At 36.8% G+C, this 17347-nt stretch overlaps 2 protein-coding genes and 1 long non-coding RNA gene across 10 annotated transcripts in view; 2 read left to right on the top strand and 1 right to left on the bottom strand.

Annotated features, from left to right (window-relative positions):
- RCOR3 (REST corepressor 3) overlaps positions 1-10342 on the top strand; it is a 33757-nt gene extending 23415 nt beyond the window's left edge. For 2 of the 3 annotated variants that reach the window (XM_026683029.2, XM_087963425.1), the window contains exons 6-12: positions 1070-1194; positions 2501-2579; positions 3303-3521; positions 5065-5142; positions 6249-6306; positions 6947-7185; positions 7633-10342. In XM_026683029.2, coding sequence (XP_026538814.1) covers positions 1070-1194; positions 2501-2579; positions 3303-3521; positions 5065-5142; positions 6249-6306; positions 6947-7185; positions 7633-7977 — 1143 coding nt within the window. In that variant the 3' untranslated portion in view covers positions 7978-10342. The remainder of the gene's footprint in view (positions 1-1069; positions 1195-2500; positions 2580-3302; positions 3522-5064; positions 5143-6248; positions 6307-6946; positions 7186-7632) is intronic. The other variant, XM_087963439.1, reaches the window with a different exon arrangement.
- On the bottom strand, positions 1-13695 carry LOC148132794 (uncharacterized). The gene is made up of 3 exons (XR_015749273.1): positions 13587-13695; positions 6711-6783; positions 1-3604 (listed from the first exon to the last, which is right to left on the bottom strand). It is a non-coding gene; the product is annotated as an uncharacterized LOC148132794 (long non-coding RNA).
- TRAF5 (TNF receptor associated factor 5) overlaps positions 13350-17347 on the top strand; it is a 22437-nt gene continuing 18439 nt past the window's right edge. Inside the window, exon 1 of one of the 6 annotated variants that reach the window (XM_026683041.2) lies at positions 13350-13986. The gene's annotated coding sequence lies outside the window, so the exon portion shown is untranslated. The remainder of the gene's footprint in view (positions 13987-17347) is intronic. The other 5 variants (XM_087963391.1, XM_087963407.1, XM_087963372.1 and 2 more) reach the window with 5 other exon arrangements.

Here is a 17347-nt window from a genome sequence, read left to right on the forward strand (position 1 = left end):
AAAATTTAATCTGTTTTATTTTGATCTAGAGGGCATATACAGAAACTACACCAAAGGGAAAAATTCAAATTCATTGAAATAATACAATAGCCATAGAAAAACAGTTCCCCCAAATTCAAGATTCTCCAGATAGAAGTTGAGAAATATTCAGAATAAGTGACGTAAAATATGGAAATTAATTTTAAAAATGTACAAATTTTAAAAGAAGTGTTTAAAAAATTACAAAATGGATGAAAAGATACAAAGTCATATTTCCTGTTGATTTTGTTTATAAGAGCATGAGAACAAAAGGTGTAGTGAAATAGTAAATAAGTTATTGTTAGGAAAATTCGCACACTAAAAGTACTTGTCTCTGTTCTGGAGAAAGGGAGCAGGATCATTGCACAAAGTTGTAAAATTCAAATTTTACAGATTAACAGAGTTGGAAGGAACCTTGTAGATCATCTAGTCCACCCCCCCGTCCACCCAAGCGGGAGACCCTACACCATTTCTGACAAATGGCAGCCCAATCTCTTCTTGAAAGTCTCAAGTGATGAAGCTCCCACAACTTCCAAAGCAAACTGTTCCATTTATTATCTTTTCCAGTATCTTCCCGGGTATTGAAGTTAGGCTGATTGGTCTGTAGTTTCCTGGGTCTGGTGTTTGTTTTTGTTTTTTGTTTTCCCTTTTTTGAAGATGGGAACCACACCAGCTCTTTTCCAGTCCTCTGGTGGTTCCCTGGTGCTCCTGGATTATTGAAAGATGCCAGTCTTTTATTAAAAGCAGCCATATGTGTGTGTATATATAGACAAATACACAGAGAGTGAGACAGATTATATTGATATATAATATTTCCAATGATTACTATATTTCCAATGATTAGTTATTGGTTAAATTGTGCATTTGGTGCTAATTAAAGCTGACCCTATACATAACTAATTAGTGGAATATATGTTGGTGTGTTATTTATTCTTGTTCATTTATAAAATTACACCTTATGATTTAAGTTATTTTCCACGCATACTAAACTATGTGCCAATATTTTCATAGTATTTATAACTAGTGTCTGCATACTCTTACCATGTTTCAGCTTCCAGACAAGACTATTGCAAGCCTTGTAAAATATTACTATTCCTGGAAGAAAACACGTTCTAGAACAAGTTTAATGGACCGCCAGGCTAGAAAACTAGCTAATAGAAATACTCAAGGTGATAGGTAAGCAATGCAATATGTGTTTTAAACAAGTAACTGTTTAGAGAGAGTAAGCGTTCTGTTTGTTTTCCTTTGACTGTTTCCAGTTTAAGGGAATAGGTTTTATGCCAGTTTGGTACTTTCAAGTTTGTTGAAATTGTAAGTCCCAGCACTGCAAACACTGAAAATCTGGGACTTTCCAATATTTCTGGAGCACATCCAGTTGGGGAAAACTGTTCTATTTATCTCTACCTGTTTTTGTTAAGCAGATGGGAAACCCACTTCTTTATATCAGAGCATAGAATTTGTTAAATTGTAGCCACATATATTTTTGTGTTATTATAACCAATGAAAATAAAATGACATGCCATATACAGCATTTTTGACCTGGTGATCTCACATATATAGTTCTTTTATTGTTAATAGCTGAACAGACATCTCTTAAAGTAGCGGGGGAGGGGGGGCGCTTGACTTTTTAAAATATTTAGATATTTCTAGATATCTTGCAAGATAGAGAAGGGTTCTTTAAGATTTTTTTACAGAGCCTATTTCTAAAATTATGTGGATTTGTTTTGGTCATTGATAAACAATATAATTTTTAAAAAAACCTTACACATGAAGACAATTCACATTTTCTTTCCAATGCATGCAAACAAGACCACAACAATCTATTGTGACTGTAGTGAATGTAGTCAACATTTCTGTTTCACACTAGACTTCATCTGTAACTGATTCAGATTTCTGAACAGATAAACATATCCATAGTTTAGGGAATACTGCTAATACAGATACTGATTTTTCCTTCAACCTATTTGTTAGTTTTGACAAGGCAAAAGTGAATGTTTTTTCCTATCCACCTCAATATTTCTGATTGCAGCAGGGCACATGACATTGTATTAGAAACTAAGTATTTCAACCATTTTTTAGCCATTCCAAAGCAGGTATTTTCGTAGGAAAATTATTAGATGATTGTGTGAAGTCTCTATTACGTTAGAGAAGGTATGCTTAATTGTAGATTTCTTATAAAATAAGTAGAGGTTTTTAACAGTCTTGCACATGGGACTAACACGCTTTAAATAGGATATGTTTTAATTTACTTAGTATGGATATATTGCTTAAAATTATTTTAAATCTTAATAAAGATATAAAATAAAGACATGAAATTTTAATAATTTGTAGTTGTGTATTTAAAAATAACTGAATTAGTTATATTTAAAATTAAAGTGACATTTTAACATGTAGAATACAATAAACACAAAGTTTATTTGAGCACTTAGGGCAGAAACTGAGTTGTGAAAGTAAATATTGACTAATCATTTTCAATCCTCAGCGATGATGAAGTTGAAGAACCTCACCCTATGGATGGAAATGATAGTGATTATGATCCCAAAAAGGAAAGTAAAAAAGAGGTAACACAAACTGAAGTTAAATTTGTCACCTGAATTAGAGGTCCAATTTAATTACTATATTTTGGTCTTCAGGTATTGCTATCAGTGATAAGGATATTATGACATCGTAAAGGAACTTTAGCAGGGATTTTCGTTCTCTCCCTCACCCTGCATTTATGAGCAGAATTTAAATTTTATGAGGTTGCTGAGTGTCAGATTTAATGTAATTAATTTCTTTTCCTGAAAACACATTGGAATTCATTCATTTAGAAGATGGATATCTGTATCATTGGTTTATTTAGAACATGAATAGCTATCATGAATATACATATCATATAAATATACATATCATGTAAATATACATTGATATTTACACTGTATTTAAAATGCATTTAAATAACACCTATAATTATACTTCCTGCCCACTTATAATGCAAATATAGTTATTCATACAGAAATCTGACAAACTACTTATCATTTTAGGGGGTCATGGCAATATAAAGTTTGAGAACTCCCAGCTTATCTGATTATATGTCATCCATGTGGCCTGTTTTTGCCAAGGAAAACCTATACAGCTGATTTTATTGCATTGTCTGATCATATGTGATATGAAAAGTATGTGTTAAGAAAGATTTTAGAAAATTTGAATAGTACTGTGATACAATTGTGATAATTTGTTTTTAAAGTACATGCTTAATTTAAAAAATCATGCTTAATTAAAAAAAAACTTTTCAAACATTGCAGGGGAATCATGAGCAGCCTGTGCAGTCCAGCAAAATAGGATTAGGTAGAAGAGAATATCAAAGTTTGCAACATCGTCATCATTCTCAGCGCTCTAAATGCCGTCCTCCAAAAGGCATGTACTTAACTCAAGAAGACGTGGTAGCAGTTTCATGTAGCCCCAACGCCGCCAATACACTTCTTAGGCAGCTGGATATGGAGTTGATCTCACTGAAGCGACAGGTATTTTAATTACCAGGTTTACTGGGGGGAGGTTGTGTTTTTAATATTTTAGGTTCTAGTAAACAGCAAAATCTGAAACATACCTATTAAAATGAAATGGTAGATTAAAAATACATTAAGTGTGTGAGTCTCTGCTTATTACAATAGATTAATGAGTTGAGACTTCAGCATAATTGTTGGTTTTCTCAAGACTATAAGTAATAGCAAGAGTATTTAGACATCCATATTACTTCACACTGCTTTACAACCCTCTATAAGCGATTTACAGAGTCAGCATACTACCCCCAACAATCTGGGCCCTCATTTTACCAACTTCAAAAGGATGGAAGGCTGAGTTAACTTTGAACTTATTAAGATCAAATTCCTAGGAGTGGGCAGAGTTAACCTGCAATATTGCATTCTAACCACCACGACTCTTATCCAAACTTATTGACTTCAGTAAAAGTAAATTCATTGTTTCAGTTTTACAGTGCGGTTTTATCAGTCTCTTAATCCTGTATTGAACTTTTAGGAGTTAAGGCAGCAGTCTAGAAACCAGAAGGTTTTGTGTTCTCGTCCCGCCTAAGCCATTAAAGTCAACTGGGTGAACTTGGGGCTGTGTGTGTGTGTCTCTCCCTCCCTCCATCTCTCCCTCCTGTGAAAAAGAGGAGGAAAGTGTTGGACTTGAGTTATTTATAAAAACAATAAAGGCAGGATATAAATAAATAAATAATTTTATATAGTAGAAGTTTCCAAATTTTCTTGGTTCATGGAATCTTTAGGGTTTTAGTAATTTTTTCACAGCACTCTTAGTCTTGTAGTATGCACAGTGTCTAACAAATGTCAAGTATCACTTTGTTATTCCACAGAACCCCTTTGAGTTTGCTGTGGTGTCCAGGAGTGTCATGCTAAAGTTTGGAACCATGTAGCCTTTTGATTTCTATTAGACTCAGTCCCTTTAAACTGGAAAAAATGGTCTAAAAAAGATAATAAATAAAAGTAAACTTGTTCTAATGCTTTCCCTATTTTCAGCAAGATAAATGTTTAAATGGAGTTTACGAAAATACAAAATAGCAAAGGATGGTAAAACCTGGAGAAAGAAAACAAGTGGTGATTCTATTCTGTATACTTATTCATGAGAACTTAATGAGGCTCCCCAATGGTTGAAATGAATAGCCCTGATTCTCAACTAGGTAAAAGCAGATAATAATGTTGGTCTCAGGTTTTACACCAGGAATTCAACATCTCATGTATATGCCACCTCAATTAATATAGATTCTAGATGGTACATCTACAGAAAATATAATCCTAAATATACATTGAAACAAACAATACTAATAATGTTTAGATAATCACACCCATTTTACTAACCAGGTTTATTTTTTGTGCATGGAAGCAGGTAATTGCTTTGCTCCTTGAAACAAGCTTCATCTCTTCAGAATTTTATTTCATTTCATTTCTGCTTAGGGCCTTTGGTTTTAATTTTCAAGTAATCACTTTGCAGGGGATATTTACTCTATTTTGTAGCAGCTAATTTTCATTCCTGTTTTATTCATTGGACAAGGTCCAGAATGCTAAACAAGTAAACAGTGCACTTAAGCAGAAAATTGAAGGTGGAATAGATGAATTCAAACCTCCTGAGGTGAGTCACTGAAATGTAGGTGAATTTTCAGTATCGTTATTCTGCTGGGAACTGAAGAGAATTCTGAAAGTATTTGCTTTAGTGGAAAAAACATCAATAGGAACCCTATATTTTAAAGCAAGTTTAAAAGTTTAAAATGTATCTAAAATATTTTACATGTTTTATTGAGTGACAACATTTCATTCAAAGCAAGTTCAAAAGCAAATTTCATACTGTCATAAAACAAAGATGTAAACAGAATTTAACACTTAATTACTTTTTGAAAGGATTGCTCCAATTGTACTTTCGCCCTAGATTGTAGTCATTAGTTGGCATACAAAAATCCAGTGAAATTTTCAGTGTACTTGCTAGTCTGTATCAGTGATTGTCTCATTTATTTCAACTCTGAAGTGGGCTAGACCAGACATGATATTCTTCCGATTAAAATTGGAATTCTGATTTTTTTGGGAATCGCCGCGAGCGGAGCCCAGGCAGGCGGTGCAAGCGGCGGGCGGTGCGAGCGGAGCCCGGGCGGGCGTGCGGGCTGTGGAGCGGAGCCCAGGCGGGCGGGCGGTGCGAATGGAGGCCGCTGAGCGGCAGGAAAAGGGAGCTGGGCAGCAATTTCTTGGCGCGCGGTGGGGGGTCTCTTTTGGCCGGCCCCGATTTTTTTTTCAGAGGGGAATATCATGCCTGGCTAGACCTACAAGATCTACTACATTAAAAAAGAATGGAGGCAGCACCTTCTTACAAGAAGGGCAAAATGTCCCTATCATTTTCATGTAAAAGTTTCAAAAAATTCTGGTTTAAACTTTGAAAAATCACTGCTAGCTTTGGATGTCAGCTGTTATTACTTTAGCTAGCATGCCCCCAGTAGCAAGAGTTTGTGGTTCAGAATATCTATAAAGCATCAGTTTGCCTATCCCAGAGTTAGACCAAGAATCTAATGTTTTAAAAGATATTTTTGTATTCCTAATTCAGTTCATGAATTCTGGGGAAAACATTAAACTACTGAAATTGGTAAATGTAAATCTAGGTAATTGAAAGGTGGCCTTGTGGCTGAAATTTTCACTGTTGTTTTCAGATATTTAATGGTTTGCTATGTGCTGTCATTCTTTATTTCTTAATAGACAAATCAAAAAATAAATGCCCGTTGGACAACAGAAGAACAACTTCTTGCAGTTCAAGGTAGTTTAGTGTTACGTATATTTTTTTTTTCAGGTTGTAATGCTTGACATTCTGAAAGCATTTTTAATGTGGCCATATATACATACTTGTGTTTGTTGGGGCAGGAAAGAGTAGCAAGTAAGGAAATTACATATGATACAAATACCACAAAAATACAAATATTTGCATTCAAATTTTTAATAAGGATGGACTTTGCACTGTGACATAATTTCATCATTTTAAAGTCAGAAAACATGGATAATGTGACTAATTTAAAATAGAATTAAGGAGGATTTTTGTATGCTGCTTATTAATACAAACACTTTTAAACCAGTCAGGCATTAAATTTTATTTAAAAAATGTAAATAAAATGAAAATAACAAGTTGAAAGATAAAATAGAGAGCATAGATTCAGAGCGACTCACCTATCACCCATTGTGAGAACCCTCTGCTTAAAAGGAGGTAGCCAACTGCAAAGAGACTTTCCCAGTGGAAAAGCTGGAAAAGTTGAGATGTAGACATTGTTTTGAGAAAGAATCTCATTAGAGAGCATTCTGTTAAAAAAATTGTCACTGAAAGCTTTAATCTTATTTTTAAAATACAATTTAAGCATATTTATCTGGAATATTAACTTTAATCTTATTTATTTATTCTTTTTAAGGTGTCCGCAAATATGGTAAAGATTTTCAAGCTATTGCTGATGTAATTGGCAATAAGACTGTTGGTCAAGTGAAGAACTTCTTTGTAAACTACAGGCGTCGTTTTAACTTAGAGGAGGTATTGCAGGAGTGGGAAGCAGAACAAGGAACCCTGGCTTCTAATGGTGATGCTTCTGCTTTAGGGGAGGACACAAAAAACACTAATGTGTCATCAGGAAAAAGTACAGATGAAGAAGATGAGGTGTGTTTCTGTTTACCAAATTTTAAATAAGCATGAGTTCGGAAATGGCATTTACATTTCCTATCACAAAATGTAATATTTAACTTAAAGTAGAATGCTCAATCAACAGCGTTGGAAGCTTAATGCCTCCTGATTTGTAGAGCTCTCTCATCATTGAGATTGTGTTAGCCAAACATTTCCAATCTGGGCTGCCTCTGGTTCTTCCCACACTTCTAGTGATACTACTGAACTGAATAATTCTTAGTATTATTCAATTTTCTTTTTTTACATTGAATATTTTATTTCCTTACATTGCTAAATAATTTAGAAATGGTTGTTTTCAAAAAAGGGTTTCTTAGCTACAAATATGGCCCACTAACAGTGTTTTCCTGTTTCTGGAGGTAGCAGCAACCAAACTGAGATAATGAAGAATGGCTGCTTTTACATATTTTATCACTTTATTTATAGGCCCAGATCCCACAGACTCCTCATTGTGTAGGGTCTTCTCCACCAGCCCAGGCATCTACTCCAACACCAGTAACCCCTGTAACAACTTTGAACCAGCCTCCTCCACTGCTTCGTCCCACCCTTCCGGCTGCTCCAGCTCTTCATCGTCAGCCTCCACCACTACAGCAACAAGCTCGATTTATTCAACCAAGGCCAACCCTAAACCAGCCCCCTCCACCACTCATCCGTCCAGCTAATTCCATGCCTCCTCGCCTAAACCCAAGACCAGCACTGTCCTCCACTGGCGGGCCACAGCCACCTTCACTTATTGGAATCCAGACAGAATCACAGTCACCGCTGCATTAAACAAATAGAACAGAACTATGGTAATTAAAGTAGTATCAGTGTTTATTCTCCTCAGCTAATGAAGAGGTGAAGGAAGGGAAAGCAAGCTTTCCACAATATTGAACTGTCACAAAGAAGAAGGTGGAAATGGATATGTAACATGTGAACGATCTTCTGAGTGAGAGAAACTTCAGTGCAGTAGATTATTACAAAGAAAACCATGTCTACAAAGTCAGCATTTTACAAAGCTAACTTCTTTTTAAAAAAGAAAAAGAAAAAAAAATTCACTGCACTATGACTTCAACTGATTTTTAGTCTATTTATTTTATAAAATCCTTTGTATTCAACTTCATGAAAGTAAACCATCTGGATAGTGTAAGAGTTTCAATTTAAGATTCAAACAGGGCTGTAAATGTGATAAACTGGGGAAATTATTTTTACATTTTCCTATGTTAGGAGCGCAAGTATTATTGATAAGCCATTCAGATTTTGACAGATACCACCACTTCTTACATTTTTCTAGGCTTGTATTTTCTATATTTCTTCATAAAGTACTTTTCTTCAATCTACTTGTTGGAAAAGTCTTGAAGAATGCAAAGCTAAGGTACTAAAGAGGTTCAACTATATATATGGTCTTCTGATACTGGAAACATGACTTGCTAATGCAAACTCTATGATAGACAGCAACTGAGCTACCATTTGCATCCAACACTAGTAGCCAAATGGCTAACAAAGTCACAGTTGTCTTCTTTTTAGTAAACTTTGTAGTACTACTTCTTACCTGAAATTTTATTCTATTAAGTTCTGGAAATAATTTAGCAAGGAGTGCTGAATTCCATACATATAGGGGCATAGTGAAACAGTCAAATATTAAGAATGTTTCCTGCTTCATTTCTTGGGATATCTCAGTCTCTTTTTGCTGTTCCTTGCCAGTGCATGTCCCCTCTTTTTTTTTCTTGGTATCAAAAAAGATGCCAACTCATGCTTAATCAGTTGGAGTTTAACTGTTTATCATCAAAGTGACATGCTTTTAATTTTGAGCAAGAAATACCAAGCAATGAAAATCTATTTTCTGAAAGATGTGCATCTCTTTAATACAGCTGACTTCCCCACTTCTTACTAAAGCAACAGTGTTTTAACTTTAAAAGTTAAAATTCGGGATGATTTCATGTATAGCAAAGCTGTACTGGTCTCATGTACTGCATTTTACAGCTCAAATATCAAAATTTTTAGACTAACACCTTATCATGATTAAGGTATTAAATAATTTGCCCATTTCATGGTCTTAATTTTTTAAAATTCTTAATTTAAATCAAATTTCATTTGTAGTATATTAAATAGAAATCTCTTCAATGGATGTCTCTTGTACATTATCTGTATCCAACCAGAGTGTTTGGTTTTTAATACTGGCTTTTCAGTGGGGGTGGGTGGAAGCATCACTATCCCTTGTCATAATTCTTGGTACTTCACTATATTTGACCTTTGGTTCCAATGTCAATATTAATCCACTGGAATTCTTCCAATCTGCCATAGTCCTGTTTGTGCATTTTGGCATAACTCTCTAAATACCAAACTATTAACAATGCATCTTCAATATTTAAATATGTAGATCAGGTTTCCCAGTGACTGTATTGTCTTTTTTTTTTTTTTTTGGCTAACTTTTGTCTTGTCTCTTGTTGCTAGAACTTCAGTATGCAGAAGATTGGGTGCTGCCATTTAAATGGCAATTTTAGACTATCGAAACTATAACTGGGCACTTGTGTGTTTGGGTATGATGGTATAGTATGTAGTATAATACTGCTTTACATACGCTATGCCACACAGTGACAAAATGTTTAGCATTTGTAGTACTGAATATGTACATAGCAAAATGTTGTCCTTTAAAAAATTGTGTGCTTTCCAGATTATGTGCATACAGCTTGCACGTCCTGTTTTGGGTAGGGGGTTGTGTTAAGCAGTGTTTTTGCCTGGAGGAGTGAAATGCTTGCTGCTTAATCAAAGAATTAAAGTTTCCAAGGAATCTGTGTCTATTTTTATGTACCTTGTAATGGTTTAAGATACTTAGGCCCTATACTGTGATTCTCTTCTAAATTCATTTATATTTTTTTAATGATTAGAAATAAAACTATACAATTTTTTTTCATTTCAAAGAAGTTTTCTTTTTGGGCAATATTATAAAAATCTAGTTTGACTTTGTACCATTTCTACAAACCATAATCTTCATCTTGGTTTATTTTTGTCACTTTATGAAATGTTAAAAAAATTTGCACTCCCTTTTAAGTTGGGCAAAAATTTATTTCTTACAGTGGTTATGACAAATGTAACTTTGCATCTTCTTTTTATGTACAGTTTTCAGTTACAATAAAGAAATATAAAAACTTTTAAATGAATGGCCATCTATAAGGCCTATGTGTATATTTGGAGAAAACATTTCTAGGCTGAATTATTACGTGGTTGGAAAAGAGGTTTGTGACTATATATGCAGACACCAGATACTTCAATTATAAATTAAAAATGATGGAACAGTAAATTCTTGATACTGCAGTTATAATATATTCTTAAACAGGAAAAACGTAATGCCTGTAAGACAGGTATATGGGACACACATTGTATAGCTTTTAGAATATAGGATTACATAATTTTGAAATGGTTAGATGTACTCTTTGATCCATTAATCTGTCACATCTGAATAACATATATAATAATAATAAAAATCAAAGATTATAGAAAAGTATAAACTATTCTGAGGTTAAGGTAATTGATAAAAGTTAAGAATACATTTAGAACAATCTTGAACGTTCCCAAAATATTTTTTGTCTAAGCATAGAAAGACTTCCATCAAATAGCTTTCTAATACTCCCGAGCAAATCATTCAAAGACTTGTGGCAATCTTGGGTTTACAAATTCATTTGCAGCACACATTTCTTTTTCATATTTTGCTTTCTATATTCTATCTTCTCTCAAAGATACTGAAGCTAACATGTATAATCTCTGATCATTATGCAAATAGATTTTAAAAAGAAGAGAAAATTGAAATAATAAAAAAATATTGTGTTATCAACATTTTCTTCCATATTTTTTCTTTACTTCTTTTCCAAGCCCAGTTATGAACATGGTAGATAACTGGTTGTTTATTCATGCATATTTATATTGTTTATACCCTGTCTTTTTATTGTTTTGTACAAATAAGGTGGCAAACATCCACCTCCTATTTTCCCCACAATTAACCTATTGGGTTGAGAGAGAGTGACTGGTCAAGATAATCCAGCTGACATTTATGGTTAAGACGGGACTGGAACTCACAGTCTCTTGCTGTCTAGTCCGATGCCTTAACCACCAGGCCAAATTATATTGCTTTTGTTAACAATAATTTGGCACTTTAGTGCTGAAATATTTATTTATTAAAGGTATATATCTTGCTATCCAAAGAGACTAGGTGGCTTGCAATAGGAGTATGAAACCCAGGAATGTCTTACCAAGTTCTTTTTGTATTAACCAACCATTTAATAATTTCCATAATCCAATCTAAATCAAGATTGGGAGCCTATATACCTTTGCATATTTATATTTCAGAAATCATGACAAATACATTACCTACCAATAATCTGGTTGAAAAACTCTGCATGTTTTCACTATGCCATAGAAAAAGGTTCCCTTTAGTTCATTTAGTTCTAGAAATCCATCTCGCACACATTATTATCCAAACAACACACACACACACAATACATATGCAGTAAAACAGTGAATCAAAGAAAATTTCTGGTACTTCAATCAAAATGACAAAAATAGAACTGAATGCAGCAGCAAACTCCACCCTTTTTGTATATGGGTGCGTATTCCATTGCTTTCAAAGTAAACTTGACCCTAAACTTCTATTTCCACTGCTTATGTGTCAGTGGTAAACAAATAAACTTGGACAATTGTCACATTAAAAGATTCTCCGTGAAGCTTATTTGACATCAGTTGATCATTAACCAAGTCTTTCATATATCCTTTGTTTCTATGGTGTTTCACAACACCATTGTGAAAAGTGATGCAGACAAATTTTTATAAAATATATGTCAAAAAATGGAAGGGAAAAACCCAACATGCTTTTAGAATAAGTTATGGTTCAAGAGGTAAAACCAAGGCTGAACGTTTTAGGCATAAAGCCTGGCGATTGAGCAAAGACTTTCAGCACCAGGTAAGGGCAGAGAAAGATGCCTGAATCATGAATACCAACAACTAGAGAAAACCAAGTAAAAGAAAAATTGTTTTTAAAAATACAGAACTCACTGATAAATTTACAGATAAGGTAGGAATACTTAAGCTCTACAAGAAAAACTTCTAATAATAGGCAAATGGCTACCCTTCAACTTACGACCACAATTGAGCCCAACATTTCTGTTCTTAAGTGAGACATTTGTTAAGTGAGCTTTGTCCCATTTTACCACATTTCTTGCCTCAGTTGTTAAGTGAATCACTGCAGTTGATATAAATTAGCAACCCCACTGTTCGGGCGCCCTAATCTGGCTGCCCTATTGACTTTGCTTATCAGAAGGTTGCAAAGGTGATCACATGACCTGGGACCCAGCACCGCGCGCCATAAGTATGAATCAATTGCCAAGCATCTGAATTTTGATCACATGATCATGGAGATGCTGCAAAGGTCCGAACTGAAAAACGGTCATAAGAGACTTCAGTGCTGTTGTAATTTTGAATGGTCACTAAAGGAACTGTTGTAAGTCAATGACTAGATGTACTAAAACTTCTGCACAGGAGACTGTAGGTTTGCAGAAACATTTTTAGAGATAATGCAAATATAGCATCTGATTCCATTTTAAAAATGACATACGAGAATCAATAGTGATCTCAGGCCAAGGCTGCTGTCTACACTGTATTTGCTTCCATGACTAGAACTATATAGATTTAAGTGTCCAGTGCAGGGATGGTCCACTGTCCATTCCTAACAGCATGTGGCAATGTAATCTTCACTGTTTGAAAACCTTAAGGCAGATGGAGTTTCCCACTCTTCTAGGCAGCCTATTCCTCTGCTTGGAAACTTTTAGTGTCAGGAGATTCCCCTCAATATTCACCCAGATCGACACACACACACAAATTTCAACTCTTGACTCTAGAGTGAAGGAATGTGTGTGTGTGTGTGTTTTATTTTTATAGTTATAATATACACTGAAGATGGCATTTAATTTCGTTGTAGGAGATGCAATGACAATAAAGTAAACTAAGTCTTTCTTTTGATCCTGTTCTCCCAGAGGAAAACACATCCGCTCTCTTCTGCACCTAAGAGCCTTTCAGATGCCTGCAGACCATTATGCTACTTGCTCTTAAATATTAACTTTTGCCAGCTATAAACACGCCCACGTCTTGCCATACAGTCAAGGTTTGCTTCAGGCAGAGATCTCCAAACTTGGCAGCTTTAAGACGTGTGGACTTCAACTCCCAGAATTCCTCAGCCAGCCAGCTGGAAGTTGAAGTCCACACGTCTTAAAGTTGCCAAGTCTGGGGACTCCTGACTTAAGGAAACCCGCTCCCTATCCCGACTGAGTAACCTAACCGGAGTCGCGCGTACACAGTACTGTACTTCGCCGCCCACAGAACCGAAGGCTGAACGCGGCCTCGCGCATGCTTACCTTCGGGAGTCAGTGAAGTAACTCTCAGTTCACACTTCTGAGAAAGAATGTCGCCGATTGGCTGAAACCGAAGTTTCGCTTGCTGCCTTTTTTTTTAAACCCACAAAAGGCTCCCAAGCTTCATGAGGAGGAGGAGGGGGGCCAGGAGGGGGAAAAAGGGGCATATTCGCGAGCCCGCCCTTTCCGACGCCTCTCATAGAGCGGCTGCGGGGGGGGAGGGGGAATCCCAAGTGCCTGGAGGCGCGCGTGCCTTTCGTTCAGTTTCTAAGCTGGGTCTCGCTTCGCTTTCCAAGGTTTACCTTCCAAGCGCGTCTCTGGCGGGACGCCTTGAAGGCTGCCGGGGTCGGCGGCCGCTACGGAAGCGAATGCGGGAGTTGTCGCTTCGGGACGCGCGCCGCAGGTAGGTAACCGAAGCGCGTTTTAGAGAGACTTTTAGCCCTGTCCAAGCCAGTTACGGCTCCCTTAACGTTGCGGCTCCTTCTCTTTTTTGGTGTTTTATAGTTGAGCTAGTGGCTTCACAAGGACGCGCGCGGAGCGTGGGGAAAAGGTGCTCAAGGCGTGGCTAATTCTACAGTTTTGTAGGCTGTTAAGTTTAAAATTTTAAAAAAAAAAAGCTTTGCAGGAAGAAAAATCCATCCGGTTCAATAGTTCCAAGCTGGGAGAAAGGCGCTGGGAATAAAATGAAGGCTGATTGGAAGGAAAGTTTTATTGATGAGCAGAACCACAAGCCTGCAGTTCTGGGACAGCTGACAAATTGGCTTGAGGAGTGCAAGGATTTTTCTGCGGTTTCTGAATCACTACATCAACCTGACTCTCTTCAGAGGATTACTTAGGTGTTGTTAGATTAGTGCAGTAAATTGACTTTGCTTGCATGAAAGTTGCTGCATTAGTGTAAAAAATATATATCAATGCAAAAGTAATGTTAAGTAAACTGGACACAATATTGCAGGTCCTCTTATGGTTCCAAATTGTCCTCAGTAATCTACATTTCTTTTTTTCCTTTTTAGATAAATACCATATTTTTTGGACTATAAGACAAACCGGACTATAAGACGCACCTAGCTTTTGGGGAGGAAAACAAGGGGAAAAAACTACCTCTGCCTCCCAGCAATTTGCCTCCTTGCAGCAAACAGCAAACATCCTGGTCAGCTTCAGCACCACCTGATTTAGCACAAGCAGCTGATTGGAGGTTATTCTGCCTCCAGGAATACCACCAATCAGCTGTCCCAGGCTGCTGGGATTGGCGCCACACATCACCACTGCAACCTATCACCTCTTCCGTGTGCCCCATTTTTGGCCTCCAGGTGTCTTATTTTCAGCCTGTTTCAGGCTGCCAGGGATTGCCACCTATCCCCGCTAGAATTAGGCTGTGCTGAAGCTGACCTTGCTGTTTGCTGCAAGGAGGCAAATTGCTGGGAGGCAGAGGCCAAAGGGTGGGGGCCAGCGGATAGGTGGGGCTTCAGCAACATTCGCTCTATAAGATGCACAGATATTTCCCCCCACTTTTGTGGGGGGAAGTGCGTCTTGTCCGAAAAATACAGTAGTTGATTTTTAAATTATAGATTTGATACTATACTAAATTAAAATTGAATAGTATTTTTTAGAGTTAGAAAAGGGAATGGAGAATAGCAATACATGAGGAAGATAGTTATATATGTTTACATATGTGGGTATTTGTACAATTTATACCCACAATTTATACAATTTTCTGTGCTGCATTATATGTTATACTTTTGTACATTTAAAATAATGTTTTTAATACTAAGTCTTGGATTAGTTATTAACTGTCTTTGTAATTCAAGTGATTTTGCTATGAGAAATCAATATTAATTACAAGCAGTTTCAGTATTATGAAAGAAGAATACAGTCTCTGGAGATGCATAACCAATTAAAATAAACTCCAAGAGGTATAGGGGAAAAGTCTTTTTTTTTTTTTTGCAAAACATAGCAAATTTTAATGCTGTTCTTAAACATTTTTGCAGTTGATTAATAAGGGAAAAGGAGCTTTGGTATGCATTCCTAATTCCAAAACAGTGATGTGCTTCTAGCTGCTCTGTTAAGCAAGAGATAGTCATTTAAATCAATTTATTTTTCCCAAAAGTCACTGCTTTACTTTCAAAATGCATGGGGCCTTTGGACCAACATGAACTAGTGTTGCAATAGTTACGTTTGAATCATTTTCTGCTTTAACTTTGCTTTACAAATAAAGTGAATCTCAATAGAACATACTGTGTTTTCCCAAAAATAAGACCCGCTCTTATATTTTTGGGGGCTCCAAAATAAGCACCAGGGCTTATTTTAGGGGGATGTCTTACAATGACATTTAGTACAAACAGCAGGGCATAGCCTGCGCATGGTGTGGAGACACACAACTTCGGAGCGTGGGGGCAGACCAACTAAGAAAGCTTGGGCGGGGATGCACACGTGCCTTTCCTGTGCCACGCCAGCTCCTGCACCCCAGGACGGCCATGCTGGGTAGGGGTGGAAAGAATGGCGAGGCGAGGGGGCAGCCAAGTGGAATTAACTTTTTTTTAACCTTTACCTGCATATCACATATCATATCATATATAGTCTGCTGCTCTTGTGCTTCCAGCATAGAACACAAATAGGAAAGAAATACAACAGCTCATGTGATTATGACATACTTTCCATGTGTCCAGATTAATTTCATCCAGTTCATTTTAACTTCTTGAGGATTTTCCTAGATTTCCTTAAACCAAAACTGTTAGGAGCCGTGGTACCACAGGGATTAGAATGCAATATTGCAGGCTAATTCTGCCGACTACCAGCAGTTAGATTTTGACCAGCTCAAGAATGACTCAGTGTTCCATCCGAGGTCAGTAAAATAACCCCTATTGTTGGGGGCAGATATGGTTTATATTGCTTTAATCACTATCACTTTAATTACTATGGTTCATATCACTTTAATAAACCACAACTGATTAATTGCACCAAACTCAAAACAGGAATGGAAAATCCTAAGCTCCAGTGTAGGCCCATGCTTCTTAACTTCAGCAACTTTAAGGTGCATGGATTTCAATTCCCAGAATTCCCCAGGCAGCATGAAGTCCCATCTTAAACTTGCCAAGATTGAAAAACACTGATCTACAGATAAAGATTTTTCCATTCCTCTTGTCCTGGTTCCTACTTTTATGAGCAATCATAATGCAAAATCCCCATTCCCAACTCACCCTACAGTAATGATCATGCAAAATCCCCATTCCCAACTCATCCCATAGTAATGATAATGCAAAATCCCCATTCCCAACTTGCCCTAGAGCACTGGTTTTGGGCCTGGAAGGCCGCCTGCACCACCCTGGAAGCCAAAACAGGGCGTGGGGGCTGCCCCCCGTGCCCCGTTTTGGACCTGGATGGCCTCTTACACCAACCTGGAAGCAAAATGGGACGCATGGGGGGAGGACTCCTGGGAGGGGTGGGGGGGTGGGGCCAATCTGACTAATGTGGAAGAATTGAGCGGGATAATTTATTTAACGAGGTCAGGCAAAGGTATTGGGTAGCTGAGTGCAGGACAGTTTTGTGATCATTCTGCCTTTTATTACACACACACACACACACACACACACACACTCCTCCACCTATCTTCTGATTACAGGTAGTCTTTAGCAATCGCACTTAGACTTATATATCACTTCATAATGCTTTACAGTCCTCTCTGAGCGGTTTACAGAGTCAGCATATTGCCCCCAACAATCTGGGTCCTCATTTTACTGACCTCGGAAGGATGGAAGTCTGAGTCAAAC

This window comes from Notechis scutatus, chromosome 1, assembly GCF_049901735.1.
Source record: "Notechis scutatus isolate UNSWTSFEM ecotype Mainland chromosome 1, rNotScu1.2, whole genome shotgun sequence".
Classification (NCBI taxonomy): domain Eukaryota; kingdom Metazoa; phylum Chordata; class Lepidosauria; order Squamata; family Elapidae; genus Notechis; species Notechis scutatus.